Consider the following 18,467-nt stretch of genomic DNA (forward strand, 5'->3'; position numbering starts at 1 on the left):
ATAAGTTCTATTTTTCCTTCTTGGAACAGATATTCCTGTTATTCACATATTTCTTATCTGGATTTCTTTTTTTTGTTTTACCTTACAGACTTTCAGATGCTTCCATCCCCCCCCCCTTTTCTTGCATTGCTCTGATTGGTTTCCTTTCTTTTCATTTGTGAGGATTACTTTCTTCTTCATAAGTAAACCCTGGAGGACTTGTGACATCTGACATCTATGAGCTGACTTCTTGTGAATTAAGTTCTGCTGCTTCTGAATGGTGAGGGTCTTCATAAATGCAGGTACAGAGACTGAATTGACTATTGATTTTCTGCATGAGGTGGAGCTTAAAGCACAGACCAAAGAATGCATAGCTGCCTGGAGCCTGGCTTTTTCCAAGACAGCCACCAGAGTGGAGTGATGTCATCGACAGTGCTGACTAAATTTATGTTAATTAAAAGGAGTAGAAGAAGTGACAACCAATTCTGGGAAAATGACAATGTACTTGTGTATTACGCATGGAGCAATAGCAATAGATAGATGGTGCTGTCCTACACAGAGTGTGATTTTTTATTTTCCTTTGTCTATAATAATATTTTCTTAGTAATAAAAGTCCACTTGTGTATACTATTTGAGGAAATCTAAAATTCCTGAACATTAAGTACCTTTTCTAAAAGGCCTTGGTGTATTGGAGGTATTTAAGTCATGTTAGGATTGAAAAAGAAGTACTACATAAAGCTGAAAGGTGGCAAATCCCACTTTTAAACTGCACTAAGCAAGAGATTTCTGAGTTTATCTTCATGGTGATCTAGTCCTGAGCTGAAATACGTTGCTGATTTTTCAACTCCTCCCGTGTTTCTTAGTGACCAAGGAGCAGCATTTTCAAGTTCACCACCTCTCTAAGTTTGAAGACAGGCATGTAGATAGGTATGGAGCCCCCAAGCTTGTTCCCAAACTGCTCAGCCTAGAAACCTGCCCTGGTTCACCAGAGGTTGTCATTCACCTTGACACTGACAGACACACATAAAAGAAGATCTGAGTGGGATGCTGGGGGAAAAAGCTCATTGGACTCTGATATTTTTTTTTTCCCCTGATTAGATGTCTCAAGTGCTGGGTAGCCGTGCCAGCTCTGCACCAAATGAAGCTGACAGTGGGTTGCATGGGGCTAGAACAGAGATATAGTGGGATGTGGGTCCCTGAGCCAGAGCTGATCCATGCTTCCAGCTAATCAGCAACAGTTTTGTCTGGTTTTTAATTTTTTTTTTTTTTAATCAAAGCAAAAACATTTCCATGATCCTCACCTTTTCCATAAACACAGCCCTGCAGGGTGGACATACTTTCCTGAGTCTGATCAGACTGCCAAATGCACCTCTCTGTTCATGAGTCAGTCACAAAAAGTGGGCTCCCAAAACCCAATGGAAACGGGAAGTCTGAGGCATCCTGTAGTTTCTGCTCTTTAAGTCAGGGAGGGATTAATTTCAGCGCTGCTGAATATTTAAGACACTCAATTTTTGGTGACTGATTGTGAGATTAAGAGCCAGAATTCAGCGCTGAAGATCTCAGGCATGCAGCTGGGTCAACTAGCGAAAAAATATGGATCGGTCCACATGCCTCCCTCCGAGCTAGGACATAGCTCTAGTCCTCTGCTGCACTCTGGTTGCTTGAGCTCTCCAGCCTTATACTCATATTCTAGGCCACCAAAGGTGTGGAAAAAGTAATCTAGATTTGGTTATCCTTGCCTGTAAGGGTCAACAGAATGCCTGACCAAAGACCTTAACCATGGAAGGTGCTGGTAAAGTATACAGCTGAAACCTACTCCATATGAAAGTGTATGCAACATTGACAAACTAAATTTCTGCCCATAATGATACTTTAATAGTCCACGGTTTTACAGCAATGTATGTTCAAAACTATCATGCCCAGAAAACTGCACAAGACTTAGGGAATTTAACCAGAATGTTAAAAGAGTTCTTCAGAAAAATACAACACAAAAACCTTTTGCCAACTCTTTGAGTGTATTTATTTATGTTTGGATTTGTGTAAGGAAGTTTCCATGCTATAAATTTTTATTAAAAATCTGGTTTTAGAAACAATACATTTATGGTCATAAACAAAACAGTAGTTTTTACACTCACTAATGCTGGGTTTCCTCTTACAAAATGGAAGTGTATTCCACCCTCTATTTTTTTCTTTGTACTTGATATAAAAGGATTAAATTGCTGCATGAAGTTTATACTTATTGTGGATTTCATATGCCCTCAGACTAGATACACAGAGGGACTTTGTCTGTTTTCCTGATAATATTTATATGAGAAACATAGCCTTCTGTTCTTTCTATTGATTTTGAATATTGTAAATGAGCTTAAATACTACAGAAAAAAAATGATAAAAACTAAGACTAGTATATTTGTTGCTTTTTCCTGCTTGCTCATGGGAATAACTGATTTGTATGAAAATAAGACAGAGAAATATGCTTGTATCATACAAAGGCTCAATAATACCAGCTGGTTAAAGAAAGTATACATGTTTTTAATTAACCAGAACCTTCCTTTCATTAGCTATGTGAAAATTTGTGGCCTGTTTTATCCAATACTAGGCACACAGAACTCCTCGATGCTGTTCTTCCCATTTTCTATTTGCTGCAGATCAAGTTGATGATATTCAAATGTCACACGGTTGATGTATTTGCCACTGGAGACCATTCTCAGCACAGTATTGTCACAGCCAATCTTCATTTGGGCTGTTCAGGGAAAAGAGAGATAGACAAGATATAAAGATATACTTAAGAGAGAGAGAGGGAAAAGAGAAATATCATGTTAGGAATTACAAAGCACTGACACATGCAATTCTGGAAACAAAGCAAATTTGTATGTAGAAATGACCTGCCAGTAGTGGTATTGCTGACTGAATATCTTATTTTGTGTTTGTTAGTTTTACCTTAGATGACTTGGGTATTTAATCAACTGTTGTAGCTCCTCCTCATGCAAATGCCAGACTGTTCCCATTCACCTGCAGTCTCTTGTACACATAGATATGATGCAGAGGTCTGTATGTGTTTGCACTTGGGAAGGCATGCTGCTGTTAGATGCCAGGAGTGATGGGTGAGAGACATAGAAACCTATCCTGGAGATAACTAAACAGCATTGAAATGCTTCCTTTTAGAGGTATGAGTGGTTTTGTGTGTAAGGACATTCTTCACAGCAACAAAGTAGACGATGCCAAGACAAACTGTCAAATGGCGGTGCCCAGCATATAAACTCTGGGGGAAATCAAGCATATCACTGATCTATCACTAATCACTGATTTAGATGAGACATTTGAGAGGGAAGTTGGCAAAGTCTGTTTCATTTGGTGAAAATGAAGCACCTTCCTCACTGGAGGAGAGATCTGGTGGGTCATTGGGAGAGTAGAGGCTGCCAAGATGGGATTTTCTTTCCTTCACACCACTGGGGAAGCATGTTCTAATCTCATGAAAGAGCTCAGTATTCACTAAGCACCAGCATTTGCCAGTTAAAGCTTATGATAAACCTCTCCTAGTACGAAAGGACCGGAAAGGTGGGGCCAATACAACAAGCACGCCCTCTCTTTAAATAATGAACCCAACTAAATTATAAAAAGAATAACCATTTACCCCAAAACAAGGGCATAATGCTAGCGTGGCAGAGCTCGGCAAATGCAAAAGGCTTAAGCCCTTTATCCAGAGGTTCAAGTCCTCTCCCTAGCTTCAAAATACCAATGGCCCTACCCATGCTCACAGTACAATTAACCCTATTCCTATCCTACATAATCCCAATTCTGATCGCTGTCGCTTTCCTGACATTAGTATAGCGAAAGATTTTAAGCTATATACAAGCTCGAAAGGGACCAAACATCGTAGGTCCATTCGGACTTTTACAACCTGTGGCAGATGGAGTTAAACTATTCATTAAAGAACCCATCAAACCATCTACCTCATCACCTGTTCTATTCCTAATCACACCCATACTAGCCCTCCTCCTAGCAATCACAATCTGAGCCCCCCTCCCTCTACCCTTTTCACTCACTGACCTAAACCTAGGATTTTTATTTCTCCTAGCAATATCAAGCCTCACAGTATACTCTACCCTATGATCAGGCTGAGCATCAAACTCAAAATATGCCCTAATTGGCTCCCTATGAGCCGTAGCACAAACCATTTCCTACGAAGTTACCCTAGCCATTATTCTCCTATCAGTAATTATTCTCAGTGGAAATTACACAATAACCACTCTAGCCATTACCCAAAAGCCAATATACCTAGTCTTCATGACCCCTAGCAATAATGTGATTCATCTCTACACTTGCCGAAACTAATCATGCCCCATTTGACTTAACCGAAGGAGAATCAGAGCTAGTGTCAGGCTTTAACGTAGAATATGCTGCAGGCCCATTCGCTCTATTTTTCCTAGCAGAATACGCAAACATCATATTAATAAATGCACTAACTACTATCCTATTTTTCAACCCTAGCAGCATTAACCTGCCTAATGAAATATTCTCAATTATCCTAGCCACAAAAACATTACTCCTCTCCTCAGTCTTCCTATGAATCCGAGCTTCATACCCGCGATTCCAATACGACCAACTCATACATCTTTTATGAAAAAACCTCCTACCCCTCACACTAGCACTTTGCCTTTGACACACTAGCATACCTATTAGCTACGCAGGTCTGCCTCCTTGTCTAAGGAAATGTGCCTGAATGTTAAAGGGTCACTATGATAAAGGGAACATAGAGGTCTACCAACCCTCTCATTTCCTTAACAACTTAGAAAAGTAGGAATTGAACCTACACAAGAGAGATCAAAACTCTCCATACTTCCCTTATATTATTTCCTAGTAAGGTCAGCTAATAAAGCTATCGGGCCCATACCCCGAAAATGATGGTTTAACCCCTTCCCCTACTAATAAACCCGCACGCAAAACTACTTTCATACCTAAGCCTAATCCTCGGAACTTCCATTACAATTTCAAGCAACCACTGAACAGCAGCTTGAACCGGCCTAGAAATCCCTTGCCATTATTCCCCTCATCTCCAAATCCCATCATCCCCGAGCTATCGAAGCCACAATCAAATATTTCCTAGTACAAGCAGCTGCCTCAACACTGATCCTATTTGCAGGAACAATCAATGCATGACACACCGGACAATGGGACATCACTCAACTAACCCACTCAACTTCATCCCTCTTACTAACAACAGCAATCACAATAAAACTAGGAGTCGTTCCATTTCACTTTTGATTCCCAGAAGTACTTCAAGGATCCCCACTAACAACCGCACTAATCCTATCAACAGTGATAAAACTACCCCCAAACACAATCCTCCGTATAACCCACCACACACTAAATTCTACACTCCTCACCTTCATAGCTCTAACCTCCGCCACTGTTAGGGGCTGAATAGGCCTAAATCAAACCAAATTCGAAAAATCCTAGCCTTCTCATCTATCTCTCACCTGGGATGAATAATTATCATCCTTATCTATAGCCCTAAACTCACTCTACTAACATTCTACCTATACATTACACTTACAACCGCAGTATTCCTAACCATCAACACAATCAAAACCCTAAAACTGGCAACAACAATAGTTTCATGAACAAAATACCCCGCGCTAAAAGCAACCCTAATACTCACCCTGCTATCACTAGCAGGACTCCCACCCCTAACAGGATTTTTACCAAAATGACTAATCATTCAGGAATTGACAAAGCAAGAAATAACCACAACAGCTACAATTATTGCCTTACTCTCACTTCTTGGTCTCTTTTTCTACCTCCGCTTAGCATATCACTCAACAATTACACTACCCCCAAACTGCACAAACCACATAAAAATATGATATGTTAATACCAAAGCATATACACCTACCGCCATCCTTACCTCCATGTCAATTTGACTCCTACCACTAGCCTTTATGTACCTGCAACATTAAGTTGTGGTGTGATGTAAGGCAAGAGAGGCTACAGGGGTGAAGTGCAAGGCATGTTCTTGCTCTCCAGCTTTATGGTAATGTCTCTTTCTGGTGTAACTGCTCATACTCCAGACGTACAATCCATGTGCTGCAGGAGCTAGTCAGTCACATCACTGTAACGCTTCCTACTGTGCTATACAGAGTATTAGGGAATCTGGGAATTCTTAATGGAGAATTAACAGAGAGAAAGAGAACACCAACCTGGCATGATAGTGAAATGGGTTCAGAGCAACTCCAGGATCTGAAGCAGAAAGAGGAAGCTCTGAAGCTTTTGGGGTATGTGCTACTCCTGCAGCAGAAAAGTGGGTTTTCTCATTAAGTGAGAAAAACTTATTAATTGGAAATGTAAGTGTGCCTTCATTATGAATTTCCATACTCAGTTGTCTGTTGACACTCTAATAATTATATGTGTTACAGGATAAGAATTTTCAAAATATGTATAACTTCACCTTATTACAATGATTACTGCAGGGGCAAATGATAGTGGTTGTGGCTGTGCTGTATCCCACAGGCTCAAAGAGTTTTATGTCTGATGTTCTGCTATTTGTGAAATTCACCAGTCTATCAGGAAAGCTGAGTTTGGGGAGGCTCTGTGTGACTTCCTCTGGTTAGTTATTTTATCACGTGGATGTTGATGAAAGAAAAATTTCTTACCAGATCCGTGAAAGGATTGACAATAATCAGCTAGTGGAAACATCTTGGATGGGTCTAAGCCAGTTCCTCCCAGCACTTGTACATAATCTCCCACTCCTGAACAGCCTTCTGGTTGTTTCTAAAAAGCCAGACATTAAAAGATATTTATCATTTATCTTCAAAAAGTAACAGTCCTCTAGACATGATTGGCGCCAACAATAGTTTTTAGAAGTCCTCTCTGCTCAAACCTGTGTGAAATCAGGTTGTTCTCATCCTGAGCAACACTAACTAATGTAAAATTTCTTAAAGAATTCCAAAGAAAGACCTAAATAGGCTCTGAAAATTACTGACAAGTAGTGAAGGTATTGATTCAACTGCTTTTAGTGTAGATAAGCAATCTGCATAGGCTGCACATGTGTCCACATTCAATTGGCAAGCAGGAACTTAAGTTTCTCTGTAGCCTACTTATTCCTAAGCAGTAAGTGTTGGTAAAATGTGCTATTCTGGCCAAGTTTCATTAAAGTAGGAATTAACCTAAGGAATGTTTTTGTATTAAAAAAAACAGCTCAATGTATATTAGATCAACAAGTGTTCTTTTCCTGAAAGTTAATGCTGTTTGCCAAGAACATCTTGCACCTAACATCTTGTGCACCTTTGGGCCGTCATCCATATGCTGTTTTTTAAGTGCCTGATTTCTTTATCATACTTCTGCTATTGATCCTTTTCTGCCCATCACTGAATAAGCCAACTTACTTACTCATCTCTCAAGGTCTGGTTTGCTTAGACACTTTCAGTCATTATGAAGGACCTAGGCTACTAGTCTTGCTGGTAGCAGAAAACAAACTTTCTTTATCTTATCTTTCTTGGTATTTTAGAATTCGATCTTCTTAGACCTTCCAGACACAGGGTGCCACCAAGAGCTCTTGTTCTCTCCTTTCTGGTCATCATTAGGCTTCAAATGCCGTATCCAAGCTCCAGCCCTGTGCTGTGCATTACAGCATATGAAGCAAAGGATGCTCAGCCTGTCAAGCAGGGAACCAATTATGAGCATGTTTGTATTTTCTCCAAGCTAATATCTCACTATCTAACTCAAGTCTCCTTTCTCTGTTCAGAGTGATTGCTGCTTTCATTAGTTTTAATACAGACAGGTAGACGTAAAATTCTTACCTTTTGTTATGGCAAGCAATATTTACATTCATTAGTGGTGCTTTGCACAATTTGATTGCTTCCAAAACATTACAGAGAAAACAGTGACAGAGATAGACTTAGCTCTCATCTCTGAGGGGTAAAATCTGAGACCTCAGTATACCTGTATGGTGTGGAGTACACATGCTGTAGTGTACAGTGTCACAGGCTTTCCTTATCCTCGCTCACCCTCTTCCCTCTCCTGAACCCTGGAAAGTTGCACATGGTAGTAATTTCTTAGGAAACAAACAACTCACCTTTGAAAAGAGGCCATTTAAATGTCCCAAGATAAGGTCAGATATTTTCATTACCACTGGGTATATTATGGAGAAGCTGCAGTTTCTGTGCTGATGAGGAACGACCATGGTAAACCTTCCTGTGGGAGTCTGAGACATGATGTTGCAAGCTGAGGCACAGGAGAAAGTACACAAGTTACTTGTGCAGTCATCCCAGCATGAAGCAAAATTATGTACTTCCAGTAACATCAAAGAATAGGTGATTCCACTGCCGAGATCTACAACCAAATGCTGAAAGGTATGCATATGGAATATTCTGGGGCTCTTTCATGGCATTTGTTTCTGAAAAATTCCCTGTGCATTGCCTCACCATGTCGCATGATATCTACACACGCTTGGGGGTGAAGCAGTCAGTGGAAGAGCTCACATTTCAAACCTCTACATCATAGGCTTCTGTTGTCGAAGGCTCCTATTATTTGTGAGTTTGAAGGAGGCTAATTATGGGTGTAAGACTTTTGTTTAGCTTTGATGGATTATTGCCTGATATTGCCAGCAAACTTCAAAGTGCTATTCTGCTCCTAACTGGAGTTCCTTACTCTGCAAGACATCCCATTGAAACTCAAGTGGGTATGTGCTGATCTTAAATCTTAACCTTGGAGTTTCAGGTAAGCGAGTAGCTTATCATCTGTGTGTACAACCCAAGGGATCCTCCACCCAGACCTGGAGGCCTACAGCTGCTTCAGCAGGCAGGTGAAGGACACATGCCACCTCCAGCCACTGCACACAATCATCACATCCACTGGTGTGAAGCAATACCCATGAGGAGACACAGCTGGCTGGCTTATATCTGAAAAAGTCAGAGTCATAACCGGGCAGAAATGCTGCCATCTTCATGCTTTGCACAGTAAGGCAGATAAATCAGACTGGACTGAACAATAATTTTTAAATTATTTATGCCTTGCCAGCTCACAGGTTCAAAGAAATAACTTGCAAATGTTTAGACCCTTGGGGTCATAGAACACTCATGACTATTACATAGCTATTCAATACACTCTTTTAGATGCTGGACTTCTTAAAAAACAAATTTCCTCATTTTTTACCCCGATAGAGAAATTGGTGAGATTGAACTCTCTAAATTCTTTTTTTTTTGTAACATGACCATATTGGATTGGAAGAAGTTTTCTTTGAAATAAAGGTCCTCCTTGTCCTGAACTTTGAAGCCATGTCTAAGTTATCTCCTACACTTCACTTACTCTTTTTTTTTTTTCTTGAGACACACAGTGAGCCCAAGTTAAATCCTTAAGCATGCAGGTGTGGATGGATCTGCTGCTGCTACTGGTAACATGTCAGTGTAGATAATGCCAGCCAGGTAATTCAGTGCAAACCAAAGTTGGCATTTTGCTTCCTGCCCTAAATCCAAACCCATTTGATGGAATAAAACACAGACTCACGAAAAGGGTTGATGCTTTTCTTGACTGTGACAGTAAATCCGTTGCCTGGCTGGTGAATCCTGAAGAAGATCATTGCCACATTCTGTGATGACTTCATGCTCCTCTGAATGTTGCCAGTTTCACAAAAGTCTAAGTATCTTTCAGAAGTGGAGAGGGGATGGTCCAAGCAACTGGGAAATTTCTCTCCTTTGAGTATCCAGCCATCAAATACCTACAGGGGTTCAATATTTGAAAACAAGCCTTTTGCTTATTGCTCTCTTAGTAGAGAACAGAAATATGAATTAGTATAGACATTGGTTCATTTTTACACCAGATGACCTTTTCAAAGCCAATAATTCAATAAAAATCTCTTATATTTATCAATTTCCTAGCATTTAAATAATAATTAAAACTTTATCTGTATTTAGGAAAGAGATACATATAAATTTTAATGTCTTTATTTCCTTCATGTGACAATTTTGCTGACCTTTTTTTGAGGGAAGCAACTTTTTTCATTCCAGCATCATCACATTTGCATCAATAGTTAAATTTCTTACTAGTGCAATTGCATTGTTACTGAGAGGTTTTGACCACTTTAATTTGGAAGCCACACTAAGCATAAGTCACCCTTTAAAACTCTAGGCATTAAGTCTATTGATCTGTAATTTTCCACCATCCACATTTTGCGGGTCATTAATGGGACTGGAGGTCTTCCAGAGGTATTGGAATACAACAAAGCTTCAGGAAGGTGTTATTGGCAGAGGTATTTCTTTATCCTTGCTTGTCCTAACTACTCAAAACCAGAACAAACACTGCCTACTTGGCAGGATCTTAAGCAGTAACCTCTATGCATCTTTACTTCACAACAAAAATAACAACAGTTTGCCCTCATTGTCTTCAGGGACAGAAGTGTGTCAGTAGTAGAAATCTGTGTCAACTTTGGCATAACTGTGCACTTGCTTGCTTTGCTGTTTCAATTCCCTCCTAGCTGCTCTCACATCGTAATTCCTTCTACACTCCAGTCAATGCTTTGAAAATCCAAGGACCAGATTCTACCATGACTTCAGTGAGTAATCCTAATGTTTGTGTGAGGCTTCCTCATGGAAAAGTTGCAGGACCAGTCTCTGGATTTGCCAGAACTGTAAATTTCCTGAAATAACAAGACATGGGTACTCAAACTATTTCAGGGAAAAGCTGCTTGTATAAATATAACAGTATAATGCAGAAACTGGGGACTCCGTGATCAAAGGAAGGAAACCTATATAAAGCCCCAAAGATCTCTTTACAGTTTTTTAGCATCTAAGTCTAGGCACAAAATCCTTGGACCCATAAGAGGCTGAAATTGTTATAGAAGGTATAAAAAAATCAAGTGATTTTATCAAATAGTTATTTTAAAGTACAATTTATAAGTAACTTGGCATAACTATGCAAAACTAGGCCTTCTCGGTGAAGTCACTCCCAAAGAGAAGAACATGCATGAGGAACCACACACAATGGGAATAAGAGTGGTAACAAGGGGGATTGTTTATATTCAAGCACATGAAAGCCATAAAACATCCAAGAACAAAGTTGAGATTGACTGCTTCAGAGGAAGAAGAAAAGAGCTTTTTACATTAACCATCAGTCAGTTCACTGTCCTGAACCTCTGTAACATTCTAGTCCAGAACATCAAATAATCATCAGCATAGTTGATCAGTTAGTTGGCCAAGTGATTTTGAAATGTATATGAATATGTATAACTTGTGTAATAAGGAGCGAATCAATAAGAGTGAAGTAATAACCAATCAAGGTAAAGGGAAAATTTAATGAACAATTATGAATGGGCTTTATATGTATAGTAAAAAAGAACAAAAGAATATTGGATATAAATATCAGTTAATTTTGATGCTTTATTGAATATTCTTTGGGAATGATCCCGTGTCACCTGTGTTCATTGTCAAATAAAGGACATCTCTGCTTATCTAACTTTCTTTAGATAAGTTTTCTTCCCAGCAGATTTGCAACAAAATCATCCTCCATGTAGCAACTTGGAAAGAAATCACAGCTAGCGTTACAGGATGGAAGGACAGGATTTGCTAGGGTAAAGCAAGCAGGGGGACATCATCCCTCCAAGTGAGTGAGACAAGAGAAGAGCTGAAAGACAGCTCTCCTTCCCCTCCTCTGCGGAGCTCAGTTTGTCACTGTGCAGGAATGGGGTCTGTGCCCTGTAGGGCCATGGTAGCACAAAGGGCAGACCACAAGGTGAGAGAAGCCATCGACCCTCCCTTTCTCTGTTGAACCACATTCAGATCTTGGTCAACACTTCTGCCTGCCAGCAAAATGTGCTGATAATTTTTTTTTTGTACCAGAATATAAGCAGCTCTGAGTCAGAAAACTCTTTCTGTTCACACCAATGTCCTGAAAAGCTCTAAACTGGCTGTTTGAAAGAAAGCCTGCAATGATCCATTTGTTAATAAACTGACGCTAATTGACTTGTGAGTGGGGGCCCCGGAGCAGTAAGAGCCCTTCAGGGACCTATATTATCTGGCATGGCTCGTGTGACTCATGGTGCAATGAGAAAACCTTCCTAACTGGGCTGAGTGGCTCAGCTCACACTGACCAAACTTTTCAGTTAGCCCTCCAGGTATGTGCACTCAGCAGGAGTGCTCCTTGAAAAGTTCAGAAGAGCCTGCACTGCCAGTTAGAGAGCAATCCTTAGCCTGCATTCCAATTCACTTTAGGGGGTGGTGATAGAGGGGGAACATACAAAAAATGCTTCAGGGAGGAGGAACAGCTCTCCCATGGATTGTGAAAGCCCATTCTGCACACACAAACACATACACTCATCCGCCTTCCACAAGTAGCAAATGTCTCACACATGAGATGAGAGCAGGGAAAGGGAAGTGAAGCAGGATTTAACAGCTTCTTACCTTCAGGAAATCACCCCCTTTACAGTCGATGCTTACAAAGTTGTATTCTATTGTGATGAGCTCATCAGGTTCCCCGATGAAAAAGGTCGCACAGTGCATCTGCGGTTGATCTGCGGTGAAAGTGAACTGCCCCTCTATACTCAGCATGTCAATGCATCCTGGAGAAATAGACATACAGGGCTACTGCCTCAGCCTGACAGGAAGGGAGATCCAGACACATCTCCCACAGCACAGGGAAGGGGAGATCAAGGAGAGATTCCTGTGCTAACATCTGACTGTTGTCAAGGAGAGGGAGACCCAGCTGAAGCAATTAGGAGCCTACTGAGCATCATAGGATGAACAGTAACTTGCAGGTGTGATGTGGGAGTGCAGGGGAGGATTAGATGTCAAAGCATCTACGAGCAGAAAACTCTCTGTGTATATGCAGCAGTGCACTAACACCCTGTTTCTTCAGATTTCTCTCTAATCACAACTTTTTCACCTGTGTCATCCCCTGGAGATCATCATTCTCCTCCTGTTACTGGGCACTCCCCTCTCTGCACCTCAAACTCTTTTCAGAGTCCTGTTTTGATCACCCTGTTTCAACCACAGTTTTCCTGAGATTTTAACACATTGTCTTTCTTCTCCTCCTCCTTGCAAAAAGTGCCTGCAGCTCTGTCACTCCTAAGCAGGCCCTTTCCCCTCCCTGAGCCCCGAGCTCCCCACCAGAGCACCAAAGAAACTTACGGAGCGACCGCCGGTAGATCTGCCTTGCAGACAGCTCTCGCTTCAGATCTTCACTGAGGAGTAAGAAGGGCTCGTCTTCACCAGCATCCCTCACCTGATGAAGGAAAAAGTGCAAGAGAAAGCTGGGGCAAAGTGAAATGCAGCTCCCTCCCTGCATCTCACAAGAAAAGGCACCAGCAGTTTAAATCTCTCCTCCAGAAACAGTGCAGCTGTGGAAGAGCTCAATCAGAAAGGTGCCAACCTGCAGTAGAGGGGAACAAACCTGACACCTAAGAGGTGAGCCAAGCAGCTCAGTGCATAGTGAGCCTCTTAAGTTCTCAGCAGAAATGCAAGTTTGAGAAAGACAAACAAATCAGGAGGGGGATGACACTATTGCATTAATGCTACCCAAGTGTAGGTTTAAAGCAGGAGGAATGGGAATAGGAGAGGAGAGAGGAAAAAGCATAACACTCAAAAGCTGGGAATACACGTTAGCAGCTAAAAGCACAGCAAGGTGCTTTAGTTGTCAGCCTCATTGCTCACCTCTAGGTATCTGGTTTGCCCCTTGGAGGCTGCCAGGAAGATGAGAACAAAGTGGCATTGAAACTGGAAAGCAGACAGCATGCTGACACCTCCTCTGGCAGCCCTTCCTCCCCAGCTCCTTGTGGCCAAGTTTCTCCCAGTCGGCGCCAGTAGACAGGAGCTGCTGGGGTATATTGGAGAGACTCTTTTTATAGAGCTGTTGGGAGGGGAGGCACTTGGTCCCTGTACTGATAGGGTAACCCATGGTAACTGAATTCCTCTCGCAGTGACACAGTACGTGGGCATGACAAGGGTCCAAATAACAGCCACACATTTTCAAGCCCATTGAACTCCCCTTGCTGGCAGATGTCTTTTCTACTTATCTGTCTACTGGAGCTGAAAAGCTCTGGGGACAAGAGCCCATCCCCATGCAGCTGTGGCACTCATGTGATTATATGCGGTTACTCGAAACCAAGGAATGAGTAACATCTCTCCTTCTTCCTCTTCTCCTTCTTTTCAGTCCCAGGGCATTTTATACCCACAGGGCTCCCTGCTTCCCTCCCTCTGCTCTATGACATGCAGCTCTCTGCAGCTCCCTGCCAGGTGCTTCTCACCAGCCAGGCCTTGTGGGTACCCCTGCATCTTAGTCAGTCTGGCAGCCTGTGGCCAGCATCCTCCCAGGGCTGTCAGCTTCCAGGTCCTCTGCCTGTTATTGGGGCACAAAGGCTCTGCAGCAGCAAGCATACAAGCAAAACCAGACAGCTGTCCCTGCCAGACATGGCTCTCATGCAGAAATTAGGAAAACCTGGGGTTCCCAAGGACATATTCCCCACAAAACAGCCAATGCTGCTCCATCCCTGATACTCAAAAGAAAACCAAGAAAGACACCTTCAAAAGATGAACCTGGTAATTAAAATCCATAACTCTGTAGAGTTCTAAAATCAGGAACTCAGCAGAGATATTAGTTTTAGGGTATATTCTTGTTTTCTCCTGACCTTGGGTGAACCATCAACACTCTGCAAACAATAACTACCCTTTCTCCATCTTGGGCTTCTTGCTAATGTCTCACTCTTCTCTATGCTTCTCTGTCAAAATGTCACTTTGGTTCAGAAAAGCTTCTGTAAAACAATATGATCCAGACTTGCAAAGCTTTAAGTGTTCTGCTTCTGATTTCATTGTTAGGGCTTGTGGACAGAAATATTTGTTTGCTGTTTCGTCCAACTTGTTGGTCAAACAAGAACTAAATTAATCTTGTTCTGTTTATACAGCTGTGGCTCTGACCTTATTGTGCTGTAATTCTTGTTCTTATGGTTTATTGTAATGTAAACTATAATACTGCTCCGTATCCACATGGCAGCACTGTGAATTTGCCGTGTCTTTGTGAGTATCAGGAGCACAAAGAGTACTAAGGAAAATGTTGTTCTTAATCTTTGATATCAAGTTGCCTTCAAAGGCTGTTGACACTGCTTTGGAGAACTGAGTAGTTAATTACTGTGCGAACCAAAACGGAATTAATTAATCTTCAGGTAATTGTCTTGAATTGTTTAAATACCGTGATCCTAGGCAAGGATAATGGGGGATTATCCAATGGAGTTTGGAATCTGAAATGCATTCTCTTTGGGAATTACAAGTTTCATTAGAAAACTGCAGGATTTAGTCACTAGAGGTCCCTTCCAACCCCTACCATTTTGAGATTCTGTGAACACGTCTGGGAAGTTAATCAAGGAGGTAAGAGGCATCCTGAAGATCACTGGGATCCTGCAGGACCATGAGAAGCTGCCAGGGAGCCCAGCCTCATGTGCTTTTCTTATCACATATTCGATTTCTGAAGACATGAAGAGTTACAGCACGGCTTCTCCACTCCTCATTTTCAAGGCACTTTTGCAGAATCAAGTCACTATTTTGACTACAGTGTCCCAGTTTGCCATGCTGGCCTCCAACCTAGATCTCAGATGTTGATTTCTTGAACAGCTTTGATAAAGAAGGAGTATCTGATTGTATGAGGACTTGACCAGTGTCTGAAGATTTGGCTGACTTCAGCTCCAAAATTGAGTGAAGAGTAAATGACACTAAAGATAAATCAATACGACCACTATTAAACCAGCTGCAAGGTGATTTACTTAGAATAAAACATACCAACCATAATGTCAACATATTTTAAACTCTTGCCCATTTTAAACTCTTGCTGAGGTCTGGGCTAGCATAGCATTTGCTGATGGAGGTGAAGAGACAGCAAGCAGGCCCAGAGGCTGAAGGATGTCCTGACAGATGAGGTGTGGGGCCTCTCCTTCAATGAAAAAAGTGGTGGGAGGGTGAATAGGAGCCACCTCTACATCTGTCACAATTTCCTTCTTACACAGGACCTAGGGCAGCTTTGCATTTCCTATGCAACACCTGCAGGAATCTGCTTTGGGTATTACAAATGTTCTGTATAACATTAGAGCAAAAGCTAAACTCTGGCGTCCCTTGCTGTGGATGTGGCACTGGGTTTTAACAGAGGTGCTAAGGTAACCTGTCATGTACTCTGGGTTGTCTTCCACTTCGGATTTTGGCTCTGGGCTCAGCAGGAGATGAAATAGGATGACATCTTACCCAGCCTCATTGCAAAGCACCTGGGGTAACTCTCTATGCCCTCAGCCCCTAGACTTTGATATGCTTCCATTTGTGCAGCTCTAATACCTGTGGAAGGCATGTATTTGGGATGGGGACAGGGAATCACCTGCAGAGAAGTGCAGATGCTGCTGCAGGGACTTTCCCCAACAGTGTCTCCACACCTGACTCTACCCTTGGCAGATAGACCTCCAAAGGGGACCGCCCTGGAGGAAGGAAGAGACTCATCTCCTAGCCCTACATTCTGGCTGTCAGAAGGTGGAGAGGATGGAAGACCACCTCCTTACTCAACGCTGCTGCCTCCTCACAAGATATCACAGGCATCCTTCTGTTCTGCACCTTCCTTTATCCACTCCAGATCTGCTTGAGTTTAAGGCCACTAGTAGGGTCTGAGATCTTCAGGAGCTGAGATTGTATCTACAAAGCAAAGAAAAATCAACTGCTTAAAGAGGGTTCAAAACATCCCTGCAGCATTTCAGAAGGCAAAAGTATCTTCAATGTGATACAAACCCTTGAGTAAGTGAGGAGTGAGTCATGTTAACACTTTGTAGGATGCTTTTCTTTCTGTTAATATCAAATTATATAACACAGTAAAATACCTTCACAATCTGACCCTATTAGGGATTAGATAATCCACTCTGATAAGGCTCAGGGGGGGAATTGCTGGGGCACCCACACCATTGGAGAGTCTCAGGTAGTTCCCACAAGGCCCTTGGGTGGATTGTTTACTCTGTTCAGATATGTGCTTGGGGAGACCTGCCTGTCCCATGGTGGAAATTCTTCTTTTGTGTTTGGAGCTTGTAGGTGTCTTGTCAGCTATTATAGCAAGGAAGAGATCCCAGCTGCAGTGAAAAGTGGAGAAAATACAGCTGAATAAAGAGAGTAGTGGAACAAACCATGTTTACCTCCCCCGAGGTGATCACACAATGCTCTGTGCTGTAATGAAGTTGGTAAACTCAGTTTCTTCTCCTCAAATGTAACACAGTTGGTACAGGATGATTGTGGATGATGATTTTGGCAGTGAGACTTCTTAGTGAGCAGTGCTTGAGCTACAGACATTCCTTAAGGATCTCACTCTGATATGAAGGTGGAAATACGTGTCATGAACCCTTTCTGATTTCCAAAGGAGTCGCTTGAGTCCTCACTTCAATAATACAACATAGTGTCATTCTTTATTTCCTGAAAAAGGGAATTTTATTTCAGCACTCGCTTTATCAAAAACACACTGCAGACTGTGTGTCCCTTCCACTCAGTGTGGAAATTTCACCTGCAGCACATCTCACTCTGCACCCAGCCAAAGGGACAAATCTTGAGGCTTGCTGACTCCAGAGAACCTACACAAACCACAACTTCTGGACTTCCTATCAGCTATCTGTTGAAAACAGCAATTTTCTGATTGAGGTAATATTTTAAACCCACCATTTCTTGCCCTCAGGAGTATCGTCCTCTTCAGCTGCAGCCAGGCTGCTGACACAAACAGCCAGAGGAAACCAAACCTGCCTCTAGCACTGAGACCTTAAAGAAGTGTTAATTTTCCTGCATAGACACAACCCTATGCAGGCTCTGACTCCACACCGCAGGGAGAAGCCCAGCTGCTGCACATTGAACTGTGGCCCATCTGCTTGTCTGTGTTTGATGGGCTTCTTGAACAGCAGAGAATTCGCAGTGCTACAGCAGTGACAGTACAAGTGAAGAGAATTTCTCTTCCTCTGGGCACTTGGCTGTTGATGATGATTTCTCACTCCCACTCAGTGCTGGCTGAAGAGATGCAGTGTGAGACATCTTATGCACAGTGTGAGACATCTGATTGGACTTGAAACATCCTATTAACAGTGTCAGCTGCTAAACATTGTGCTGAGCCTTAAGCTCATCTCCACTGCAACTTAGAATTAATTCAGGTGCTAGCTTTTCTTTTCCTGTGTGGCATCTGTCTGGGGGACACTGTAATAGCTAATCCTTGTTTTTATTGTGTGGCTGCAGGTCTTATCTGATGTCTTATCTGTTGCAGGGTAAAGGATTGCTGCAAATCATTTGTATTTTATTATACATGTATGCCATTCAACTTACTGCAAATCCTTCAGTATATTATTCTTGAACAATGGGGTCAGTTAGCCCAGATTAAGGTGAGAAAGAAACTCTAATGTCTCTGAAGTGTCATAGATGCCACAAGTGTGGGCTAAATTTCTGGTCCTATCCTTGATAAATTGCATGCTAGCAGTCAGTTATTGCTCTGAAATAACACCACAGAAAAGAAAGCAAAGG

The 18,467-nt window shown here is 42.0% G+C and overlaps 1 protein-coding gene across 1 annotated transcript; it reads right to left on the reverse strand.

The window, feature by feature from the left end:
* Positions 1–1,975: 1,975 nt before the first annotated feature.
* CRHBP (corticotropin releasing hormone binding protein) lies at positions 1,976–13,788 on the reverse strand. The gene is made up of 7 exons (XM_010202505.2): positions 13,617–13,788; positions 13,095–13,188; positions 12,369–12,526; positions 9,481–9,691; positions 8,051–8,199; positions 6,630–6,747; positions 1,976–2,719 (listed from the first exon to the last, which is right to left on the reverse strand). Exons 1-7 carry the CDS (start codon positions 13,695–13,697, stop codon positions 2,562–2,564), a joined length of 969 nt encoding a protein of 322 aa, XP_010200807.1. The 5' UTR covers positions 13,698–13,788; the 3' UTR covers positions 1,976–2,561.
* Between the last annotated feature and the right edge of the window lie 4,679 nt (positions 13,789–18,467).

This window comes from Colius striatus, chromosome Z (assembly GCF_028858725.1).
Source record: "Colius striatus isolate bColStr4 chromosome Z, bColStr4.1.hap1, whole genome shotgun sequence".
Lineage (NCBI taxonomy): Eukaryota > Metazoa > Chordata > Aves > Coliiformes > Coliidae > Colius > Colius striatus.

What these genes read in the sequence shown, in the direction of transcription:
- CRHBP (XM_010202505.2), bottom strand. Translation starts at nt 13,697, where the DNA reads ATGCTGTCTGCTTTCCAGTTTCAATGCCACTTTGTTCTCATCTTCCTG. An exon ending in GGCAAACCAGATACCTAGAG is followed by an intron (nt 13,189 to 13,616) that starts GTGAGCAATGAG and finishes TTCCTTCATCAG; the next exon opens with GTGAGGGATGCTGGTGAAGA. An exon ending in TCAATCCTTTCACGGATCTG is followed by an intron (nt 2,720 to 6,629) that starts GTAAGAAATTTT and finishes TTCCCTGAACAG; the next exon opens with CCCAAATGAAGATTGGCTGT.